The sequence below is a fragment of the Panicum virgatum genome, chromosome 1N (assembly GCF_016808335.1).
Source record: "Panicum virgatum strain AP13 chromosome 1N, P.virgatum_v5, whole genome shotgun sequence".
NCBI classification, from domain to species: domain Eukaryota; kingdom Viridiplantae; phylum Streptophyta; class Magnoliopsida; order Poales; family Poaceae; genus Panicum; species Panicum virgatum.
Window position 1 is genome coordinate 3,964,136 of NC_053145.1, and position 24,887 is coordinate 3,989,022.

The 24,887-nt window shown below is 49.0% G+C and overlaps 2 protein-coding genes across 2 annotated transcripts; one reads left to right on the forward strand and one right to left on the reverse strand.

Annotated features, from left to right (window-relative positions):
• Positions 1-3,673: 3,673 nt before the first annotated feature.
• Positions 3,674-16,217, forward strand: LOC120654669. The gene is made up of 12 exons (XM_039932290.1): positions 3,674-4,123; positions 4,221-4,359; positions 4,770-4,853; positions 4,948-5,064; positions 5,184-5,381; positions 5,465-5,668; positions 5,753-6,240; positions 14,571-14,670; positions 14,855-14,914; positions 14,989-15,081; positions 15,162-15,281; positions 15,511-16,217. Exons 1-12 carry the CDS (start codon positions 4,059-4,061, stop codon positions 15,877-15,879), a joined length of 2,037 nt encoding a protein of 678 aa, XP_039788224.1. The 5' UTR covers positions 3,674-4,058; the 3' UTR covers positions 15,880-16,217.
• Positions 16,218-17,497: 1,280 nt separating this feature from the next.
• LOC120654670 (tyrosine-sulfated glycopeptide receptor 1-like) lies at positions 17,498-21,279 on the reverse strand. Its single transcript, XM_039932291.1, has one exon. The coding sequence runs from the start codon at positions 21,024-21,026 to the stop codon at positions 17,691-17,693; it is 3,336 nt and encodes a 1,111-aa protein (XP_039788225.1). The 5' UTR covers positions 21,027-21,279; the 3' UTR covers positions 17,498-17,690.
• Positions 21,280-24,887: the final 3,608 nt, after the last annotated feature.

Genomic DNA, 24,887 nt, shown 5'->3' on the forward strand with positions numbered 1-24,887 from the left:
TTATCCGCTGTGCTGTGTTACCGGGGGTCCACTTGGAATTAGCTACAGGCCTACAGCCCAACTGCTAGCCCAGTAGTAAACCACCACCACCACAGGCAGTTGGAAAGCCCAGCGGGCCGTCGGCAATTCTAAACAGAAGGTAAACCCTATGATGTTATCAAATCCAACCTCTTCAGTCTGATACTTAAAATTTCTAAATTAATTTTTTAGATCTTTTACTATCCCTATCAAATGTGGAGTATTGAGTGTACCGTGGCAGTTTTTGTGCATGAAGTTTTACGAACATTGGTTAAAGTCTAGCAGCAAATCTGGTGAAAATGGGTAAATGTTGAAAGCCTGAAAAGCATATCCCGTGAAAACCATCCAAGTGTTAGAAGAAAAAAAATAAATTTCATATATAGAAGTTTATAAAAAATATTGAAAAAAAATAACCATTCAAAATTATGATATAACCCCCAACAAAATTTAACTCTGAACTTCGCATTACTAGATTGATAAAAACTCACACATATTGAGTTTTGGTAGGTTGAGAGTTGAACCTTTGTCCAATATATTTTTCATACTTTAGCACCTCTATGGTGTTTAAATAATTATTTCTACCGAAATAAGATCTTACTTGCATCACCTATCACCTAAGCTTATCTATACTATAAAGAATCTAAACAATTAAAATATTTTTTACCAAGCAAAGTCTACCCACCCATCTCACAACCCACCACTTTTAGGCCCACATGTAAGTGCAAAGTGTTTAACGAAACGCCTGGTGAAGCGAAAATCGCCCTCCCACCAGTTCAATCCCGCCTGGGCATCGATTTTTTCTCACCACACCTCCATCTCCCCCTCTCCGTGTACCCGCCTCCCCATTGTCCAACCCAAATAATCAACCCCATTGTCCAACCCAAATAATCAGCGTGATTACCTTCCAAAAAGGGCGCCTGGCCCTTCCTCGCAGCCCCGGATTACGCCCTCCCTCGTTGCCCTGGATCCTTGCCGCGTGGGTTCCTATACGGGGGTTTCCTTTTACAGAACTTTCCATCGGCAGAGATCCGGTTCAAATTTCCGTGATCGCGTGTCCCTTGATCACGGGTTTCCTTCTATAGAACTTTCCATCGGCAGAGTCCCTGGATCGCGCGTCCATCGTGATGAGATTCTTACGAGCCTGTCCACGGTGACCTCGAGGCAAGGTGGCCGGCGACCGCGTCAACGCGGAGCGCGGGCCGTCGTCGGAGCCGCGGGGCACTGTGCGAGGCCGTAGACAGCGGAGCCGTGGCCAGGTGCCCAAAGCGCGTCGGACGAGTGCGGGACGCCGCCGAGGCAAGGTGGCCGGCGGCCGCGGCGCACTACGCGAGGCCCTAGATAGCGGAGCCGCTGCCAGGCGGCCGATGCACTCCGGACGAGCGCGGCACGCCGAGGGAAGTTGGCCAGCGGCCGTCGGACGCTGCGTGCCGGTCGCCCACACCCTTTATTATCCTCCCAGCCCGCTGCTGCCTCTCACCCTTGCTCTTGCCGTCAAGGTCTCCATCCATCGCCTCCCTCGTGCTCGTCGTCCAGTTCAGCGAGGCACCGGTGCTGATGACATCTAGGACGAGCGAGAGTGGGATGCAGAAGCATGCGAGCACAGTGGTGAGCGAGATCCATGCCAAGTTTCACCCATACCAGGTCTCCGTGCAGACAGAACTCATGATCAGGACTCAGGTAAGCCTCCGTGCTCACAACTTTCAACGACATGGCAATATGCATGTGATGTGTATGTGTTTAGTTGCCAAAGAAGGGCATTAGCAGGGTTCTTCCTAATGTATGTCGGAAGATATCCCTCTCCACTAGCAGGATGATTTCTCTGGCGCAGCCATCATCAGGTTAAGGAATTAAGCATCATAGCCTTTATATGAATGTGCCTTGTATTATTAATTTTTATGGATCGTTCAATTAAATGTTGCCTTGTCTGGTGTATAATCTTATGGTTTTTAATCCTTTAACCTTTGACAAATTCTTAGATTCCTTTACAATATCTTTTTTTATGGATTTTTGAATTCCTTTACGTGTCTTCTATGAATATTCATCCTGTTAATATATATCTATTATCTCATCGTTAGTTTTGTTCTATGACATTCTGTAGCGTGTGCTTCTTTTTCTGATAATCATAACAATTTTATTAAATTGATGCTGAGCACACCTCCTCTAGGCTCTAGGGTGTGCGTGAGGCCTCGCTCGCTGATGACTCCGTCGCCGCTGACATGTCCATGGGCTAAGACGGCTACTATATCAGAACTCACATGGCAGGTAGAGGCAGCCTATCGATTAGTGCCTTCTTCTTTACTCATCTGCATGGTTTATTTTTTTTAAATTCCACTTAGTTATAGCTTGTGTTCATTTTTAGGGTACGATAACAAATAAATCATATACTTGACTGTTGACTGGGTTGATGTTCAGTATTTCATTGAATTCATTGGTTTCAGTTAGATGGAACTGTTCGAGATATTGTTGCAAAAGATGGTACCATGTGGTTTGTGTCTACTTTAGTTGTAATTTTCCTTGTGATAGCTGAGTGTCATGGTGCGCCCAAAGGTGCTTGTAATAGTGCCAAACCAGCTACCAAAAGCCGCACTGAACAACCGACATCTTCTACCTGGCTTACTAGACCAACTGAACTTTGATCAATCTTGTGTTTAATAAATTATTATTTTCTTCAGCCAAATTAATTGACAAGCTTATTGTGGGCTTAATTGGATAGTATGGTTCTTGGCCATTTTGCCGTCCAGGTAAAAAGAAATAGGTTTATACTTTACTCAATTGTCCATCTCTATTATAGATAAGAATTTAGGATGATAAACATGTTATGATGCACATGTATTCATCAGTTACAGACAATACTGTTTCAAGCTAACAAATTATTAAAATTTATATTACTTTTGCGCTCTTTTCATCAAAGATATGTTTGAATGCTAACACATTCCTGTAACTTTATTTTGAAATACTATTCGTGCAAAATGGATGGATCACTGATTTTTTATTTTTTAAAAAAATGTCAAATCGATATAGATTGAAGCTTTCTCAGGCACAAGGGAGTAGTTGTTTTCTTGTTGGTTGCCTTCTGTTCGCCAGTAATGTGGTGTTATAAGTGGTCCTAATTCACCCAATTTTGATCTCTGTGTATATGTACTATATTTTCTGTTTGTAGCATTTCAGTTTGTTACCGGTGTGCATCTCAAAGTATAAATATGAAATTTGGCATTGGCTTTGGCAAGAAAACTGATCCAGAAAAAATTTGTGAACCTAAACTGTGGATATCATTTTTGTCATTTGAATATCTTATAACACATATATATTATTTTGCAGAATGTGTAATTCAACCTCCAGTGTCCAAGCCATGCAGATATTGATGAGAGGATAGACTGATGTCTTGTGGATTCACTCTTTATGCAATCATGTAAGTCTACCCATGGTTTGTATGGGCAAATTTGATAATTCTTATTTTTGGGATTTTTTTAAAAATATGTGCGTGCCACACATGGGCCTCTGCTAGTAGTTCGTTAGGATCAGAGCTGATCACTTGTTTATATGGTCTTGATATGTAATTCACTCGGACAAATTTAGATGATCTTTACCCGCAAAAAATTTAGATGATCTTGACCGTCCGTGGCATCCTCTTCTGGTCCAGTTCAGCCAGAACAGCCGTCACCAGCAAGATCCACAGTCGTCAGCTTCACTCACCAGCGTACTCGCCCCCCACTACTCTTCCTCAACCTCCCTCCATCCCTCGCGGCGACAGCGACTACGCAGCCTGCACGCCGCGAGCATAAAGCCCCTCGCGCACCCACAAGCCCTTGTCGTTTCCATCGCTCCAAATTCAACGCCGCCCCACGTCGACGACGGGGCACCTCCACCTCCCGGGCCCGTGAGCCATCAATTCCCTCCATTCCTACCCCCAAATTCTTGCATCGCCGATCGAGGGGGACGCACATTGCCCGGCCCCGGCATTCGCCTCCGGTTCCGCGGAGGCCTCGCCTGATCAGCTCACGGCGGCGCCCGCGGAGCGAGGGTGGAGGGGGAGCGGGCCCATGACGTGCGCGCGCGCCGAGGACGCCGTCTCGCCCGCTGACGACGACGTGGCGGCCGCCCCGGTGTGAGTGGGATTCCCCTTCGTCTGATTTGTTCGTTGCATTCTTGCTCGCGCTGAATCTTTCCTTGGTTATGCGAATGCCGTGATTTCTCTCGTCCAGAGGAGGCAGCTTGATCCAGAAGGCGGGCGGCGGCGGCGGCGGCCGGAGATCGGGCGGCCCGGGTCGCGCGCTGCAGCGCTCGGCGTGTCTGGCAACGGAGGACTGCGACTCGCCGGCGCCGGCGGCTAGCTGCTCCGGGGTAAGCTCTCAGTTGACTTGCTTCTTCCTCCTATTTAGCCCAGGTTTACCCTGCACAAAAATCGCAATTATTGTTTGGATTCGGTACGACATTGTCGGGAAAAAAAGTTAAATGTTAAATTTTTCGGTGGACAAAAGCGAAAAATTAACGGCGAATGCAAGAAAGCTTGTGTCCTTTTGTGGTTGCCGTGGTGCTGAGGGCACTGTCCGCTTCGGCCATGCTGTGTGCTCCCCTGCAGAGTCTCATGGGGGGACCCGGATGAACTGTCCCGTTACCTCCCTTGTCTCTACTTTCCATTAATTATCTCACTCTGTTTAGTCAACCAACAATCTTGTTGCTTATTGGTTCTTGGTTGGTTTCTTCCGATGGAATTAATGCCCAGTGATTGTTTTTGGTTTACTTCTTTGTAGGATGGTACAGGTAAGATCAATGGTAGTGGGAAGAGAGAAGATAGCCAAAGGATGCGGCAGTACAGGTCACAGCTTGAGCAGGAAGTGGGTGATCCTCGTGAACTCTGTGATCTGTTTGTTTGCTATACTGTAATGGTGTTGCCTGGCGTGATTTACTAACCCTGTGAAAATTGCGCAGGTCAAGAAATTGCAGAGGCAGCTGGAAGAAGAGGTTGATCTGCATGTGGCGTTGGCGGATGCTGTTACGCAAAATGCTGCGCCTGTATTGAAGTCCTCTGTGAAGCTTCCACGCAAGGTTCATGATTTGCATAATCCTGATGATTAATTTGACACGTTTTATTGTGTTAATTTGGTACATCTCCTAGCCAGTTAAGGCATTCAGTAACCACGCTTGTCGAATCTTTCATTCTGAAGGCACAGGAGCTTCTAATTAACATCGCCTCCTTGGAGAGTACCGTTGCGAAGCTCGAGAAAGAGTTAGATGATCTATACTACCAACTTTGTCATGAAAGGAATGAACGGTTACTTGCTGAAAATAATAAAGGATGCTTGCCATCTACATCCTCAGATTACCACCAGTCATTGTCAACTTGCACGTGTACATGGGAAGAAGTAAGTATCATCTGAGTAAATATTCCAGCACGCCTTCTTTCTGCTATGGGAATCATTTACAGTTTTTTTATCACCAATCTTAGCACATATCATCGTTGAGAGATTTGAAGTTTGGAGGATCTGAGTCAATGAGGTCAACGCGTCAGGACTTATTCCCTGAGCCTGAAGATGGCCAGGATGTGGGAGAAGATCCTGAAGATCAACAGATAGTTTCTTTAAACAGACTGTTAGAAAAGCACCGAGATTCTTCCTTGAATAGACTTCTTGAAAAGCACCGGGATGAAGAGGTTCTCTTTCATGCCTACCTCGATAGTTTTAAGAACTAACTTTGAAGCATATCGGAGTATTGAGAATTTATTATCTTCCTGCAGATGCAAGAATCATGCTCCATGGAAAAAGAAGGCTTGGAAGATGAGAACCTTGACATTTTATCTTTTGAACAGTCCATTCTGAAGGTAACAAGCATGAAAGGAGGAAATCTTTGGAACAATCCAAATGAGCTATCTGAGGAGATGGTCCGCTGCATGAGAAACATTTTCCTACGTTTGTCTGAATCCTCGAAGATATCGCCAAAGGTGTCTTCTGATTGTTCATCTTCCTCAGCAGAGCGTCTATCAGGTTCTACACTAGCATCTTTCTCAGATTCATCCATAATACCCTCCATGCTACGGAGTCCTTCAGTTGATTCAAACCACAACGACGAGACAATGAAGGAGGCCAGAAACTTCGATCCATATAAAGTTAATGGAAAGGAAACCCGAAGGGATATTGGAAGCTATCGTTCAGCAGCTGAAGTATCTTGGATGTCTGTTGGAAAGGATCAACTTGAATATGCATCTGAAGCTCTGAAGAAGTTCAGGTTTGCTGCTGCAACCTTGGCTAAACCTACAAGTCCACATAGATAGATCACATGTTTACAAACTACAAATATTAGTGCATATATACAAAATTGTTAGAATACGAGACAATTTGAATTTAGTTTAACCTTGTAATTCCCAAGAGGAATATACAAACAATTGAACCATTCTGCGGACTTGGATTGGGGGAACAAAAGGATGCTCTATGTACACTTTTGCTTGCAGTAATAAATTGGGTTTCAAAATTTCTCGGTAATTTTTCTCTCTCATTTTGAACCGTTAAAGAATTCCAGTCAGCATGCAATTTGCTAGTACCTGAATGCTTTAGTGAACACACCTCTTCATCTCCATTTTGGGACACTTCTTGTGGCATTTTGAACTTTGGATCTTAAGAAGTCCTAGTGGAAGTTAATAGATCTTATCAGGTGTTTGGAAGAGGAATACACTCTTCAAATTGAGAGATTATGTCGGAGGATTTCTCCAGCCGGGTGTCGGATTGCACCCGCCTAATCCTAAGTGTAGGATGAGCTTGGGGGAAGTCAAGGAGTGCTCGATCTAGAGGCGAATGAATGCGAGAAGCACACAAGGATTTAGAGTGGTTCGGGCCGCCGGAGCGTAATACCCTACATCCACTGTGTGTTGTATTGCCTGACCCTCGAGTGTGCTCTCTAAGCCCGAGAGGGAGGATATGTTCAGAGTGTTCTGAGAGTTGTGACTCAGTTGTCTTTGTTTTGTGTACTTTTTTACCGTGCGTCGGTAACAGACGAGCCGCCTTGGAAACAGGCGGGCTTACCGTGTTGTCATGTCACGCCTGTCCAACCCGTGAGTGGGTATCCGATGCCTTGCTCTGGCAGCGCACGCCCTGTAATGTCCCGCCTCCCCGAGGCCGGGCCCGCTTACATATGGCTGTTTTCTAGGACATAGACTGTCCTCACAGACCAACACCAGTCTTTTCTGCACACTTTGTCCTCACTCGTGCGCACACGGGAAGAACTTCCCGGTCGGTCACCCATCCCCAAATTTCTCCGGGCCAAGCACACTTAACCTCGGAATTCTTTGGAGATCGGCTTCCGGAAAAGAAGTTGCAACTTGTTGGTATGAGTATCCTATTAATCCTATTAAGCCCTGGGCCGGGGTGTCACATGCTCACCCCCTTAAGAGACCGACGTCCTCGTCGGTCAATCCCAAGCCAGGAACATCTCTCTTGGCCACGTCCCGTACGTCCAGTGCCAGCAGCCCATGTGCCACGTCCGTGCGTCCAGTGCCAACGGTCTCTGTGCCACGTCCATGCATCCAGTGCCAACGGCGCATCCCAGATGCCCGTACACTGACCCGCCACGCGCCCGTGCACATGCTGGTGGCATCTGCGCCCCCACGCGCCCGTGCTCATGCCTCCGCACTTACGCCCGTACGTGACCGTGAAACCGCGAGAGTCGGCTCTGATACCATTCTGTAATGTCCCGCCTCCCCGAGGCCGGGCCCGCTTACATCTGGCTGTTTTCTAGGACATAGACTGTCCTCACAGACCAACACCAGTCTTTTCTGCACACTTTGTTCTCACTCGTGCGCACCCGAGAAGAACTTCCCGGTCGGTCACCCATCTCCAAATTTCTCCGGGCCAAGCACGCTTAACCTCGGAGTTCTTTGGAGATCGGCTTCCGGAAAAGAAGTTGCAACTTGTTGGTATGAGTATCCTATTAATTCTATTAAGCCCTGGGCCGGGGTGTCACACGCCCCAACCACCAGCATTTAATGCGGCAGGAGGGCTGGCTTCAGACAGAATACTCGTGCCTGTGGGACACGTGGCGGCACCGGACCCGGGGGTCGGCGGCCGCGCCCTCAGGGGCACGTGGCGGTTCCGGACCCCTGCCCAAGCGGGGAGCGGAGGTCCGGAGGTCGGCCCTGTGGGACACGTGGCGGCGCCGGACCCTGGGGTCGGCGGCCGCGCCCACAGGGGCTTGCGAGGGCTCCGGAATCCTACCCAAATAGGGTGCTGGGTCCGGGTCCCTTGGCTGGCTCGATGACTCAGGCCTCCTGGAGGTCCGGCTTCCACTTGTAGAGGCCCAGGTCCGGCCCGCGGAGGTTCGGGACCTGTCTGCGGGGGTCCGGACCCGTGGTCCGTGGTTGCCGCTCCTGAGCGCCTTCGTCCTTGTCTTGTAGGAGAGGGTACTCCTGTCTGAGTGTACCGACACCAACCCATCGGAGTTCCTGCAAGTCTACGTCACCGCCATCACCGCGGCTGGGGGTAACCACGCCGTCATGGCGAGTTACTTCCATGTTGCCTTGACCGGGCCAGCCCGGACTTGGCTCATGAACCTCTCTCCCGGGTCGATCCAGTCCTGGGAGGAGCTCTGCGCGCAGTTCACGGCGAACTTCGCCTGCGCGTACCAGCTGCATGGCGTGGAGGCCCACCTCCATGCCGTGAGGCAACAACCCGAAGAAACTGTCGGAGGATTTCTCCAGCCGGGTGGCGGATTGCACCCGCCTAATCTTAAGTGTAGGATGAGTTTGGGGGCAGTCAAGGAGTGCTCGATTTAGAGGCGAATGAATGCGAGAATCACACAAGGATTTAAAGTAATTCGGGCCGCCGGAGCGTAATACCCTTCATCCACTGTGTGTTGTATTGCCTGACCCCCGAGTGTGCTCTTTGAGCCCGAGAGGGAGGATATGTTCAGAGTGTTCTGAGAGTTGTGACTCAGTTGTCTTGGTTTTGTGTACTTTTTTACCGTGCGTCGGAGGATTTCTCCAGCCGGGTGGCGGATTGCACCCACCTAATCCTAAGTGTAGGATGAGCTTGGGGGCAGTCAAGGAGTGCTCGATCTAGAGGCGAATGAATGCGAGAAGCACACAAGGATTTAGAGTGGTTCGGGCCGCCGGAGCGTAATACCCTACATCCACTGTGTGTTGTATTGCCTGACCCTCGATTGTGCTCTCTGAGCCCGAGAGCGAGGATATGTTCAGAGTGTTCTGAGAGTTGTGACTCAGTTGTCTTGGTTTTGTGTCCTTGAACCCCCCTTTTCTACCGTGCGTGCTCTCCCTTTTATAAGCCCAAGGAGAGCAGTACACTGAGCGGGACCCCGACAGGTGGGTCCGGCGATGTATTATAAACTACACTTTAGCCTTCAATGCCTCAGATCCAGAGATCTTGTCGTCGGCTTCCGTGCGTAGCTTCTGACTAGGGATGGTCTTGAGCTGTCCTGTCGGAGTAGAGTCTAACCTTTGGAGCCGCGCGTCGAGGTTATGATGAAGCGCCGAACTACTGACTCAGTCCGCTGTAGCAGTGTGCACTGTTGCTCCAGTTAGTAGCTGGTAATCATGACTCGTCGCCCACGCGCGCTGCGCTGAGACACTGCTGTGTGCCTCGGTAACAGACGAGCCGCTTTGGAAACAGGCGGGCTTACCGTGTTGTCATGTCACGCCTGTCCAACCCATGAGTGGGTATCCGATGCCCTGCTCTGGTAGCGCACGCCCCAACCACCAGCATTTAATGCGGCAGGAGGGCTTGCTTCAGGCAGAAGACTCGTGCCTGTGGGACACGTGGCGGCACCGGACCCGGGGGTCGGCGGCCGTGCCCACAGGGGCACGTGGCGGTTCCGGACCCCTGCCCATGCGGGGAACGGAGGTCCGGAGGTCGGCCCTGTGGGACACGTGGCGGCGCCGGACCCTGAGGTCGGCGGCCGCGCCCACAGGGGCTTGCGAGGGCTCCGGACTCCTGCCCAAATAGGGTGCTGGGTCCGGGTCCCTTGGCTGGCTCGATGACTCAGGCCTCCTGGAGGTCCGGCTTCCACTTGTAGAGGCCCAGGTCCGGCTCGCGGAGGTTCGGGACCTGTCCGCGGGGGTCCGGACCCGTGGTCTGTGGTTGCCGCTCCTGAGCGCCTTCGTCCTTGTCTTGTAGGAGAGGGTACTCCTGTCTGAGTGTACCGACAGTGGCCCCCGGGCCCACCTGCGGGTGAGGTATTAACCCGCAGGTGGGGCCAAATCCATGTCGTGGTTGACTCCTGCTCGGACGGACCGCGCCGGTGTTGTCTGCGGGGGAATTTGTCCCCTGCAACGCCAGTAGCTGGCACTGCCGGTCTCCAGGTACTCTGGCCCCCCGTCCTGTACACAACTTAGGACTGGCGTTTAGTAACTTGACCACGTGGTCCCGGATCCCGTTGGCAGAGGTCCTTTGAGATACACAGCCAGACCTGTGGAACAGAGCTTAGGAGGCCAGGCCTCAAGCTAGAATGAGGTCCGTACCTCTAGGTACACTGTTCCGGGTACTAGGGCACCTGTTACAGAGTGATGGAGTGCGCAACCTTAGGGTACAGAACCAGGCTAAGCAGCTGCACAGGGCTCCGGACCACCCCCGGGAACAAGCACCTCTTCCCCGAAGCTGGCTCCTAAGGATCCGGACCCCCCTCTAGCAGTAAGGGGGTCCCAATCTGAACCACATGCCGGCCAACTCAATTCGGACACAGGAGTGGGAACCACGCGGGGGTTAGTGCAAACAGAATGCGTTGATTGAAATTGGAATGTATCATCCTTAAAGGCGAACTGAGAATAAACTTTTCCTTTATAACTAGATGTACATGAGATATGCGATGTAAGCCAGAACACGGGTTTATCAGGCCGGAGCTGTCCGGACCTTCGGGCCCCCAGTCTTAGGTACTACGGTACTCGCCCTAGGAAGGTAGAGCATGCAAGCTTAGGGTACGGAACCAGGCCAAGCGGCTACATGGCTCCGGACTTCCCCAGAGGGTGAGTACTCTTCCCTGAACCTGGTTCGCAGAGGTCCGGACCCCTCCACGGGGGAGGCTCACCGGACTGGACCACACGGAAGTACTACCTAGTTACAAAGGAAAATGTTTTATTCCCTGCTGGGCCTCTAAGGGTAGGACTTACAAAGATGTAGAGTCGGAGGTGCGACTGGAGTCGGCTTATCATCGGAGAGAGCCACCAGAGTCGGCTTAGTGCGACCGGAGTGGGCTTAGTGCGACCGGAGTCGGCTTATTCCACCCATACAGCCAATAGCCGAGCGGGTGGAACCATTTTCAGGGTCCGAGCCGGTGTGTGTATTTGCTTGCATGAGTTGGCATGCTTCGCAGGACTCACCAGCTCAGCTGCATCCTGAAGGCGAAGTTGGCCGGTAAAAGCCACGCTGGAAGGCTTTTCCAACCTGTGTGCGGGATACCTCGGAGGATGACTTCCACACTCGCCTCCTCGGATCTCTGCGAGCAGCTCGCAGCCCTCCTCCTGGGTGATGCACCGCGTAAAGATGCGATTGGCGCCACGGCGGACCGTGTGTCACCTAGCCAACCGCACTATGTACTCAGCGGATACATATCTTCAGGAAGGATCTTGTCTTTCAGGTGGTCCCGGATCTCGGAGATCCGTGCATCGGGACCTCCCTGAGCATCTTGGATGTGGCACCTCGAGGTCTTCCTGGATCTCGGAGATCCATGCATCGGGGTTCTCAATGGCGCCCACAATCCTTGGCGGACCCATAGATGGAGCACCGCCGGGACCGCTAGCTTTGAGGTGCTAGTCCGACCCCCTTCGCCCAGTTCGGCAGGCTAGGCGGATGGTCTCAGCAGCCGTCTTTCGCGGACGCCCTCAGACACGGGTGTCTGAGTTGATGCCCTCACGGAGAGGTCATCTACTGCTGGGGAGCGTGCACGTGGAGCGTGTTGGAGCTCCAGTGCGTCGAAGTCTGGGACTTCTGGCTTTTTTCCGGGTCGGGACCCGGCCGGACCCCTGAGGTAGGGCTGCTTGTTGTCTTTCGTGATGGCCAGACCATCACGTTCCGCTTGGGGGGACCACTGGGACCTCCTGCGTAGGTTGCTCGGACCTCTCAGCGACCATCAGTATGTTGATCGCCTTCGTGGTCGCTGGAGGCTTGTTCACGCCGCTTGCTGACGTGCTTCGCGAGCTTCTGGATCTCGCAGCATTCGGAGGCACTGTGGTGGCTCCCGGGTGGACAGGGCACGGCTCGCTGTCGCGGCCCTGCTGGCGCGGGCGTTTGCCGCGCGAGTTCCGGCCCCCGGGCGCTATGGCAGCGACCGGGGTGCCAAATTGCGGCGTGTCGACGCCGTGACTTTCCTCATCGTCGCTGCAGTGAGCAGCGGAACCCGGACCACCCGTCTGGGCGGCCCGAGCTTGAGGGGCTGAGTGCCATGCACGGCCCTCAGTGGCCCTGGCGCACTTGTCCGCCAAGGCGAACAGGGTGGTGACGGATTCCACCTGATGTACGGCCAGCTTCTCCAGCATCTTCTGGTCACGGACCCCCTGGCGGAAGGCAGTGATAATGGATGCATCTGAAATACGTGGAATGGTTCCGCGTAGCTTGGAGAAGCGGGAGATGAATGCCCGGAGAGTTTCTTCGGGTTGTTGCCTCACGGCATGGAGGTGGGCCTCCACGCCATACAGTTGGTACGCGCAGGCGAAGTTCGCTGTGAACTGCGCGCAGAGCTCCTCCCAGGACTGGATCGACTAGGGAGAGAGGTTCATGAGCCAAGTCCGGGCTGGACCGGTCAAGGCAAAGTGGAAGTAACTCGCCATGACGGCGTGGTTACCCCCAGCCGCGGTGATGGCGGTGACGTAGACTTGCAGGAACTCTGATGGGTTGGTCATCCCGTTGTACTTCTCTGGCAGGTGCGGCCGGAACTTGGGTGGCCAGGCCACCATGTGGAGATGCTCCGCGAGCGCGACGTAGCCCACACCAGCCACCGGGGTCTGGATATGACCCTGGGACCTTAGTGCCGCCGCGCCGAGATCGGCATCGAGGTTCCGACCCTCGATGTTGAGCCGGCGTTCACGTGCCCGCTCCATGGTGACGCGGGCGTCCTCTCCCGCACGCCTGCAGTTGAGTTCTGCCCGCAGATCAGCTGTCCGCGCACTTCCCACTATAGGAGAGCGCGCACCCTGTCGTCGATGCTGTCCCGACCCAGTCCCCGTGGAGCCGGGGGTGGCCTGGGCCAGGATGATGAGGTGGTCGATGTCGTCGCACCACTGCCTCATCACGTCCGGCGAGGCCGCCAGATCTGGCGGGTTGCGGAGCAGTTCCCTGGCCGCGGCTATCGGCTCGTTCGGAGCGGCCTGCGCGGGGGCTCTGGGGGCGTGCTCCGCTGCACGCTGCTGCGCGTCGTGGGCAGCAGCCCTCGGCGTTGGACGGCGAGAGGCCTGCGGCACAGGTGTCGCCGCGTCCTCCCTCATCGGGTGGTCATGGGACTCGACAATCCGAGCCATGGAGATGCCAAGTTGGCGATCAAGTGGAAACCAAGCTAGCCCCTACCTGGCGCGCCAAATGTCGGAGGATTTCTCCAGCCGGGTGGCGGATTGCACCCGCCTAATCCTAAGTGTAGGATGAGCTTGGGGGCTGTCAAGGAGTGCTCGATCTAGAGACGAATGAATGCGAGAAGCACACAAGGATTTAGAGTGGTTCGGGCCGCCGGAGCGTAATACCCTACATCCACTGTGTGTTGTATTACCTGACCCCCGAGTGTGCTCTCTGAGCCCGAGAGGGAGGATATGTTCAGAGTGTTCTGAGAGTTGTGACTCAGTTGTCTTGGTTTTGTGTACTTTTTTACCGTGCGTCGGTGACAGACGAGTCGTCTTGGAAACAGACGGACTTACCGTGTTGTCATGTCATGCCTGTCCAACCCTTGAGTGGGTATCCGATGCCCTGCTCTAGCAGCGCACGCCCCAACCACCAGCATTTAATGCGGCAGGAGGGCTGGCTTCAGGTAGAAGACTCGTGCCTGTGGGACACGTGGCGGCACCGGACCCGGGGGTCGGCGGCCGCGCCCATAGGGGCACGTGGCGGTTCTGGACCCCTGCCCATGCGGGGAGCGGAGGTCCGGAGGTCGGCCCTGTGGGACACGTGGCGGCGCCGGACCCTGGGGTCGGCGGTCGCGCCCACAGGGGCTTGCGAGGGCTCCGGACTCCTGCCCAAATAGGGTGCTGGGTCCGGGTCCCTTGGCTGGCTCGATGACTCAGGCCTCCTGGAGGTCCGGCTTCCACTTGTAGAGGCCCAGGTCCGGCCCGCGGAGGTTCGGGACCTGTCCGCGGGGGTCCGGACCCGTGGTCCGTGGTTGCCGCTCCTGAGCACCTTCGTCCTTGTCTTGTAGGAGAGGGTACTCCTGTCTGAGTGTACCGACAGATTATAATCCAAATCCTCTCTATTCAAACAGGAATGTATGAATTAGTGAATCCCCTACATCTCATGGCAAACATTTTCTTGCTCCACTTTTTCTAATTTTACATGGTGTGGATGATGCTGCCCTACATTCTAGACTTGAATGTTGGTGATATTTAAGCACACCTTTTTTTTTTCTATCTCAATATTTTGCAGATTTCTTGTGGAACAGTTGTCAAAGGTCAACCCTAGCTCTATGGATCGTGATCAGCGGCTAGCCTTTTGGATTAACTTATACAATGCTTTGATAATGCATGTAAGTAATAGTATGACTTGTTACTTTAGAGTTTAGACGCTGGCTTTCCTGGCAAGGGTTACATTTCTATTTATAATTGGAAACCGGAACTTGTTTCAACTCATTGAATATGCTGTTTATTTCATTTTGTGTCATGCTCTCACTCAATTGCTTACCTGTACATCTGTTTATCTGAATCCATCAGGCGTATTTAGCATATGGAGTTCCTCGAAATGACATAAAGCTTTTTTCTCTCATGCAAAAGGTTCGACCCCAGTATACCTTCCCCTGTTAGCCTAGGATCATACATCGGTCTGTTAACCCTGTGAAATTGTTCAGGCCTGTTACACAGTTGGTGGCCAATCCATCAGTGCAGCTGAAATAGAGTTTGTGATTCTAAAGATGAAGACTCCAGTGCATCGGCCCCAACTTGTATAACTCGTTTCTCCATCTCTGTCTTCACCATTTGGTTTTATTGTATTATCTCTTATTTTTCTCTTGCTTTTTTTCAGTCTTTGATGTTGACTCTGAATAAGTTCAAGATTACTGAGGATCACAAGAAGTACTCAATCGATGAATTTGAACCCCTTGTGTTGTTTGGACTTAGCTGTGGAATGTTCTCTTCTCCTGCTGTAAGTATGGCTAATTGTAGTCCAATTAAGATGTGCATATGGTTCAGCAAATGCTGCACTTAATAAGTTTTTGGAGAAACTAAGTGTGCTATCCTTGTCCTAGCCAGACATGCATTGCTTCAGATTTGTTTGTCTGATTTATCGTTGATCGAATTGTATGGTTGTAAGAATGCTAAAGCTATGTTCTTCTACAATATCCACGTTGCTGATTCACTCTTTTGTTGTACAGGTGCGGATTTTCTCTGCTGCAAATGTCAGGCAGGAGCTCCAGGAATCTTTGAGAGACTATATTCAGGCGACTGTTGGTACAAATGACCGAGGGAAACTGCTGATCCCAAAGTTAGTGCAGAACTATGCTAAGGGAGCTGTTGAAGACTCTCTGCTTGCAGACTGGATCTGCCATCACCTCGCACCTGATCAAGCGGCGGTCATCCGAGATTCTTCTTCACAGAGGAAGCAGCGGCTTCTTGGAGTGCGAAGTTTCACTGTTCTCGCGTTTGACTCAAAGTTTCGGTACCTTTTCTTGCCTGACAGCATTGGCTCCCGGAAGCCAGAAGCAAAACAATCTTACAAACTTCCTGAGCCATGTTCAGAATAGGTAATAAAGCTCACTTGGTATATTAGGACCATTGAAAACCATTCTTTTTGCACAGTGGAATATCAGATTGGCGGTTGTATATGATGTAAATTTTGAGGAAGTAAATCATGCAACAAGCTCATAAGGTTTGCGAAATCTGGTTCTCTCTGCAGAGTTCGTGACAGTTTGAGGTTGTATTGGGTTTTGTTGTGTTCAGTTGTCGTTGATACTGAAGATAACATTTTTTTGTTGTTTATTTTTTCTGCATACCTTTTCTTTTATCCTTTTGTAAAGCTCCTTGTCTTGGTCAATTGATCTGTAACTTTTGCACCAATAAAGGTGGGCAGAGTTCTTTGTAATGCTCGTTCATTTCACTGCAAAATGCTCACTGCAAAATAGTGGTCAGCGGTGTTTGATGCTCACTGCATGCATTACAGTGCTACTGCACTGCTACTTCTAGAATGGAGTGGGCAATCTGCAAAATAGTGGTCAGCGGTGTTTGATGCTTGTCTCAACAGCTCTCCTTCCACTTAATGCATGCACTTCAGCTTGAAAGGGATTTGCCTCCTTCCATTTGAAACTAAATATTAATTATAGAGAAAAAAATATGTTGAAACTAAGTTTTTTGTGGTTTTCTACACCACGTTAAAAATTACAAACTGCTTTTACGTTTCTTTTCTATAATATTGGAACCATTGTATGACGGCACGGTATTTGTCTTTGACTCTTTGTATACATGTTTGAGATTGCAGATTTGGTAATAAAAAAGTGTCCTTCGCATAAAAAAAAAAAGACCAAGAAAAATATGTAATCTTCTATGGGCCAAGAAGGCCGAGATTGCTTAATTTCCAAGATCAAACAATCCAACAGCACCCGCGTCGCTTCTGGGCCTCTCATGGGCCCACACCTTGGCCCATGTTTATTTTTTTTTGATTGAAAGGCCCATGTTTATTCGCTTCCTACTTTCCTAGCAGTGTGTGTCTCCGCTTCCTTCCCCGGCGAGACGAACTCCCGCTGTCCCCGCACCGGCGAACGGCGGCGTCGCTGCCTCCGGACACCTGCGCAGTCGCTCGGAAGACCATTAGGGCACCTACAAGGGTCAGATGATCTCTTCCTTTGCTATTTTTTTTCCTAGCCCCTGTAGGGTTTGGAGCTGAACTTTTCTCGATTCGCTGGTTTACCGGTAAATTCGATGCATCGATTTCGGGTTCCGAGATCCCTGTAGATAGGGTTCAACAGAGGAATCTATTAGGAGGTTGCAGAATCATGCGTTGGAGGAGTCCCTGGTCACGGGAATGGGTCCTTCACGTTGGGAGCCAGTGACGAACCTGCCATTTCAGTGCCGGTGACCTCTGGTTTGCTTTCATTACCCCACTGCTTCGATCACTGATTGTTGGAGCATCTTGCAGCTTAATGTTGCCATTCAGTATATTATTTCTTCTTGCGTCTAGTCGGTAATTCTGCTACTGCGGGGGCGGTGCCCATATGGCTGACCAAGTCCTTTTTTATCTGAAATTTATGAGAGCGAGCTAACTGGAAGTCGAGAATAAGTTGAATAAAACCGAGCAGTTGCCCATGTTCTTTGTATTTATCTGTATTAATCATGCACATTACCCCACAAAAAGGCAAAATGGAGACGGGTTGTAAAATTGTATCTTGTTTCTCAAGAATCACCATGGGCAATAGTTCAGGAAAGGGGGCAAGGGAGTGGAATTACAAAAACACAGTGGTCGGTTAAGCTGTTCAAAAAGAAGTAATGTTATCAGTTAACAGAAATAGTTCTTGTGAAAACCATGCATCTACTCTGTACTGAAGTAAGTTTACAATGTAATTTACTCTATGTTGACTGAATTTTGTATCCTCAGGTTGGCGTCTATGGTGTCCAAGCAAGAAACTACTTCCTTTATTGTTGGCCTCATAGAAGGATTATGGCTGACACACTGGCAAGCAACGTCAAGCACCTTCAGCATTTGCTTCTCATACCCTGTGCCCCGGAGTGTTGAATCCAGAACTTCAATCTGCTTTCCTTCAGATCTCATTTCCAATACCCACTGGACGAGTTCTTTTGACACAAATGAGATTGGAACAGGCCGCTGGCCTGTGAGCAGTTCAAGCAGGACTACCCCAAAACTGTAGATATCACCTCTCAGAGTAGCCACCCATCCTTGCCCGTACTCAGGGGGGATGTAACCAAGAGTGCCTACCAACTCAGTCGTGACATGAGTTTTGTTGGGAAAGACCAATCTGGATAGCCCGAAATCTGCAATGTAAGCTTTGAATTCTTTGTCCAGTAAGATATTACTGGATTTGATGTCACGATGAACAATGTGAGGCTTGCAGACATCATGGATGTAGGACAAACCCTGGCCTGCTCCTTGTGCAATCTTCAACCTCATTGGCCAATCAAGAAATGTGCTGGTATCATCATCCCTGTTGTGAAGCCAGTCATCTAGGCTTCCATTCTCCATGTAGGAATATATGAGGAACCTTGAGTTTCCCTGGATGCAGTAACCCCATAGTGGCACAAGATTGTCATGCTGTGCCATTGAGAGTGCATCAACTTCTGCACTGAATTCCCTATCCACAAGGCACATTTCACTGCTGAGCTTCTTGATGGCGACCTTGGACCCATCGGGTAATTCAGCCTTGTAGACTAGCCCATAACCACCACAACCTATGATATTCTCCTTGTCAAAGTTATTTGTAGCCTTCACGAGATCAATGAATGTGAGCTTACCATTTTCTCCCTTGCTTCGTGAAACCATCACCAAGGATTGCTCTGAATTGAAGTTGGATGGCATTCCTTCCGTAACATCCTTGTTATTGCCCGTCCTCCTTGTCATGAAACTTTTACTCCTGAAGAAGAAAAGGAGGCGAGCTAGCAAGAATAGGGTGGCAACCCCTCCAAAAAATACACCAAATGCAGGTGCAAAGATGGCTGTCTTATTGCGTCGTTTCTTGGAGGTCAATGGCGCTTCAGCTGAATCGCAATGATTTACAAGCATGGGACCACACAATTTTGGGTTGCCATCAAAACTAGAGTATGGAAACGTGCTAAGTTGGCCTACAGTTGGAACTGATCCTTCTAGGTCATTATTGGAAACATTGAACTTAGAAAGGAAGTGCAGATCATTCAGTGCAGCTGAAATTTTACCGGTAAGATTATTGCTTGACAAGTCGAGCACCTGCAGGTTTGTGAGGTTGGAGATCGCTTCTGGAATCTCTCCAGATAACTTGTTGGTGCTCAAACTAAGTGAAAGAAGCGCTTTCAATTGGCCAATCTCTTTGGGGATCACACCAGTTAAGTTGTTGATGCTTAGATTCAGGACCTTAGGAAAAGCACCGGGCATGCGGTATTGAAGTGATGGAGTTGTATAAACAGGGATCTCAAAGACCTTCGGTGGAACACTGTTTGTTTTTAGCATTGGCATCTCCATTAAGGCCATTGGAATTTCCCCGGTAAGACTGTTGTTTGATATGTCTATATAGAACAGTGAGTTTAAGTTGCTGATCCAGTCAGGTATTGGCCCAGTCAGCTGATTGTTATATAAAAATAGCATCTCCAAATTAGTGAGCTTTGATAACCATGGAGGTATTTTTCCAGACAAAGAACAATCATTGATGGAAAAAACCTGAAGATTCTCAAAACCGTCAATTGTATCATCCTCTGGCATGGCCTCGTGCATGAAGTTGATCCCAATCAGCAAGGTTGTGAGGTTCCTGCAATTCCTAAGGGTCTGAAGTGCACCTGTGATATTTGTAAGGGAGATGTTAACAAGTGATAGAAATGAGAGGGCCTTCAGATTGTCAATTCTTTCTGATAATTGCCCATGGAGCCCATTGGAGGAGAGCCGCAGTGCGGTTAGATTGCTACATGAATAGATGCTCTCTGGAATTGTTCCAGTAAAGTTGTTCCACATAAGATCTAAAGTTTTTAGATTGGTTAGTGTGGAGAAGTTTACTCTAGTGAGTGCTCCATTGAACTTGTTGTTCTTGAGGTCTATGGTTACAAGGCTTGTGCAGCTGCTCAAAGTTGATGGAAGCTCTCCAGAGATGTCATTATGGTCCAAATGAATCTCCTCTAATCTCTTGAGCTCGCCTATAGAATCTGGGATATTGCCGCTGAACTCATTCCCTCCAAGGTCAAGGGTGACCAGATTTCTGAGCTTGCTGATGTCGCTTAGTGATCCTTTCAACTGATTATTCGGAAAAGAGAGGTGCTCCAATAAGGTAGCATTGAGGAGCACATCTGGAAGAGTCCCACTCAAGTTATTGTGCCCAGCACTGAGAGATGTCATCATGGAACAATTACCGAGTTTTGTAGGGACACTGCCATCGAACCGGTTGTAGCTGAGTTCAAGCACAGCAAACGATGGCGCGCTGAAACAGAAGGTAGTTGGTACCTTCCCGATAAAGCTGTTATTGCTGATATTGAGCACAACAAGACTCTTCGTCACCTCCCATGTGGTGGACGGGAAATGCCCTGAAAACAAGTTACTCGAGATGTTCAGTACCTTGAGAGGCCTTGCAGGGGTTGCAGATGACATCTCTTTGAGGTCTCCACTGAGTTGGTTGAAGCTGACGTCAAGGATAATGATGCTGCTGGACAACACCAATTCCAGCGGCAGGCCACCAGACAGCAAATTGTAGGATAGATTTAGGTGCAACAGGCCAGTGAGATTGCCAAGGGATGATGAGATTGATCCTTGAAGGTTCCTCTTAGCCAAGAAGACATCGGTGACCATCCTATCTGGACTGCAGGTGATCCCTTCCCATGTGCAGCAGTCTGTGCCATTCTTCCATGTCAAGGTGAGATTTCCATCCTGTGAGAGCCCGCCAAGGAACCGGAGGAGTGAGGTGCACTCCTGCTCGGTGCAAGAACTTGTGAGAGAGGGGAAGAGGAGCAGAACAAGAGCAAGGCCAATGAAAGTTCTGCCGAATCTGTTGCTGTATTTCATGTGTGAGAAGTGGAGTGCCCTCATGGCTTCTTTCCTGAAATCAGGATTGAAGGAGAAGCATAAGGCTTCTTTCCAGAAATCAGGATGGAAGGAGAAGCATAAGTTGTCTCGTGAGAGGCTATAGGGGTCGAACAGGGTCTGATCTAGAAAGAGCAGGAGGACAAGCAGGACAAGCTGTTGTCTCCGTTTTGTTTGATCCTTCCAAATCATAGTCACCAAAAGGAAATATGGGTCAAGGGTTAGCTGCTGCAGGGTTTTCTGAGTTCACACCATGATGTTTCGTCTGAACCTTCTTTGTTGGTAAGCTTTGACTTGATAACCATGCGCAAAACAGTAAGATAATACGTGTAATGATCATCTATTGTTGTTTCCTTTATAAATTGTTACATCCTGCCTTATTTTACTTCACCTGACATAATTTCTCTCACCAGCTTCACCATTAATTCAGACAAATTTGAGCGGAGGATGTGCCACCATCCAGTGATCATGAAAAGACATGACTTGCGAGGCCTGAGTTGGTGAGGATCATGGCAAGCATCCATTAAGAAAAGACGAGTAGAATTCAAAGCGACCATTGATGTCGCAATCAACTTGGCTCCAGAGGGGCAAGTTGTGTGCAAGATAATGGCAGATCAATGGAGGAATTGTCGCTGAGTGCTATTTGCTTCTTGACCCGAGGCGTTTACTTTCTAGGCTTTCTAGCCGTTGTCATCGTGCAGGAGTAGCTGTGGCTGATGTATACGTCTGCAAATTGCAATTTTCCTTTCACCCTGCCCCAGTGGTTGGCTATGTTTTCATTATTGTGGATGGTTTTTGTTTGGAATCTGATGGAGTAACCGATACTGTACTTTATATTTGTTTCCTGTTACTGTAGCTATGGCCTTTGGGTGCCCGTGGCTGATATTATGCTGCGAAACTTGCTTACCTTGCATTACCTTGCATTTCCCGTTTGTTTATCTGTTCTCATTTATTTATTTTGCACTTGCAGTTACTGAACCAATCAGAAAGTGAAATATGCGAAATTAAAGGTGGACTCTAATGATAATTTCCTATAGGGAGGAAAAACTACCAATTGGAGAAATTTCAAAGGCACTGAGTCATAGAAAATAAATTTGTCTTTCGCAAAAAAAAAGAAAATAAATTTGTCCTCTCGACAGGCCTAAATTCTTCTGGAATTTTCTAAGGACTTTACGGAAGAAAATTCAAGCAACTTTTATAGGAAACCTGAAAAAGGAGAACTAAAAAAACAGTGACAGGCACCAATAATAACAGGCTCACAGCGTCAACCCTTTTATTATAACCTGGGCTAAGTGGGCCTAGTGCTCAGATACGTGGGATTTTTTCTTTTTTATATTTAAAAAAAATTAAAATTTCAAAAATATATGTCGGTTTTGGAAAATTTCAAAAATATACCCCGGTCGCCCTATGGGGGGCGACAGGGCTCAAATGTAATTTGTTTTCTTCAAATTTGCAACGAAGTCCCTGGAAAAAAAAGAGAGGGGGCCTGTCGCCCCCCCCCAACGGGCGACAGGCCCCTGTCGCCCGTTGGGGGGGGGGCGACAGGCCCCCCTCTTTTTGGCCAACAAAGCCTATTGAATTGCATAAAATTCCTCCAGCGTCCGAAGATTTATTGTGATATATTTGCAGAAGGATTTGGAAATCGAGTTCGAATTATCATGAAATTTACGGAAGGTGTCGGATGTCAATTTTGGTGGGTGATACGGCCTCTAAAGGATGACACTAGAGAAACTATTTTTCATGTGATTTCGAACTATAAACTTTTTTGTCAACGCGGATGTCTGGTAGATGCAGATTTCACGTTGATTTACACAAACCTATAATGATTAGAAACTAAAAACGAGGTCTCGAAGCAATTCGGACGATTTCGATTATCATTTATTTGTACTTATTAGTTACTTCTACCAATAGAGCTTAGAAGTTCGAAGTAATAATTTCTTGGTTGATTGTATCCTTAACCATTTCTTTTTTTTTTTGACACGAGGAACTCAACATGAATCCACTAATTGCTGCTGCTTCCGTTATTGCTTAAACCCTGGCCACCATTCGCCGTCATTCCCTTTGTCATTTGAGCCTAAAAATTCAGAAAAAAAAGAGAGGGGTGAGGAGAAGAAAAGCGGCGAAGCTCTGCCGAATTGCGTACTCCTGATCTACAGGTAACTTAAAAGCACACATGTAATTAATATAACGATAAGAAATAAGAACTAAGAAATGCATTACGTAATGTGAACCACCAAATTTTACATCATAATACAACAATAATGAAACACACATCACACATGCAGTGGCATGTCAGAACCCGTTGCAAACTACGGTAAACAGATTCCGGACTAACCTAACATGCCTTAGGTAATTAAAAAAAACAGAATAAACACAATGATACAGCATGTCACTAGCACTAGGGTAGTCCTAGTAGCCGTACCCCCACGTAGCAAACTGCGTTGAGCCTTCTCCGCAGTATCCACCCATTGCAGGTGGTGCAGGCGGTGGTGCCGGAGGCGCATGGCCCTTCTTCTTGTGACAAGGGCAGTTGCAGTAAGGAATAGTGCATGGTTCATCATGTGAAACGGCTGCATTGCTGATATCATCAACTTCGTCGTCTTTGTTACCCTCGCTCACTTCCTCATAATGGTTCACCTTACATTCTAGATCAAAGATCTTTATCTGGAGGTACTCGATGAACTCCTGAACAGAATCAATTGGTGCATGATCTACCCACCTAGTAAAACCACAGTTTTCTGGTGCATCGGAAGACTGCAAAACAAATTCCATGTAAGGTGTCTCATTAAAGATAAAGAAATAAAACAACCGAGTATTACCCATGCATGTGGACATTTAAAGAAACGCCGACCGCCATCCATCCCGTCGGTGCACATCTGCACTAAGCAGTCCTCACCATGTCTGCATTTTGGCCACGGTTCTCTACGGTTATCGTATTGTCGAAGAGGAGTTTCATTGGTAAATTCACTCTTGTGCTGTGGCGGAAACTCAAACACTGGTTCCGGAAAGGAATCAGGTCCAAGAGGCCCCTCCCATATTATGGGGTCTCCCTTTCTTCCCCCTTTTCCTTTCCCAAAACCATAGTAATTCTTCCCGCTAGACCCACCTCCAGACATTGGGTATACAATGAGGTTTGATGTTTGAGTTGTGCTGGGAGTTCACAAACTTGGGAGTATTTATAGGCGCACAAAGGTCTGATACCCGGAGTGTGGAGTGTAAATGCACCTAAAAAACCTACATGACAACACAGTGAAGAGGCTAGCTGACCTAACACTGAAAAGGCTAGATTCGATTCTCGAAATGACTACTCGATGCATCTCTGTGCATGCAGACTCACAGCACTGCATTACTGCCGCTCGGTCGATCGCGCCTAGATGCCGCCTTCCCCACTACACGCCACAGACCTTCGCTGTAGAATGACATGTCCGTCGTCCTCGCCAGAGAGACTGCTTTGAAGGTGAGCTGGTGTGGTTGCCGTGTTGTCACATCTTTTTGAAATGTTGGAAGAGCACTGCTATTGGGTTGTCGTCTTTTGTCACGTATGTCTGGGCAAAGAATGCGACATTTGGGAAACCCGTGATCGCCGTGCTGAGCAGTGGCAACCTGTGATCTCGTACTCGCAGCTAGATATACTATGGTTCCTATTTTGAGCTCCCAGCTACAACTGCAAATTAATGGTAAAGGCTACAACACACAGAGTTAAACTCTCAACTTAAAACACAAATAACTAATTGCAGTGGCATGTGCACGCGACAAGATAATTTTTTGTTGCATCTAAACCCACCATGCCTTATGGAATGTAAAATGCCAGGATTACATGGTACTACTCTACTGAGTGCACCTAGGATATTTGCCCTTCCAAATTGCTTCGGGCCCGGCTTCCTTCGCACGGCGTGCCCTCTCTCGCTTTCTCTCCCTGTCAGCTTCACGTTCGGCCGCCGCCTTACGATCCACCTCCTCCATCCTCTTGCGGATCTTTTTGCTCTTTGTTGCGCTTCTCCTCTTGCTGTTCCTCGTGCTTCATTCGGCGCCAACGTTCTGCAGCCCATCTTG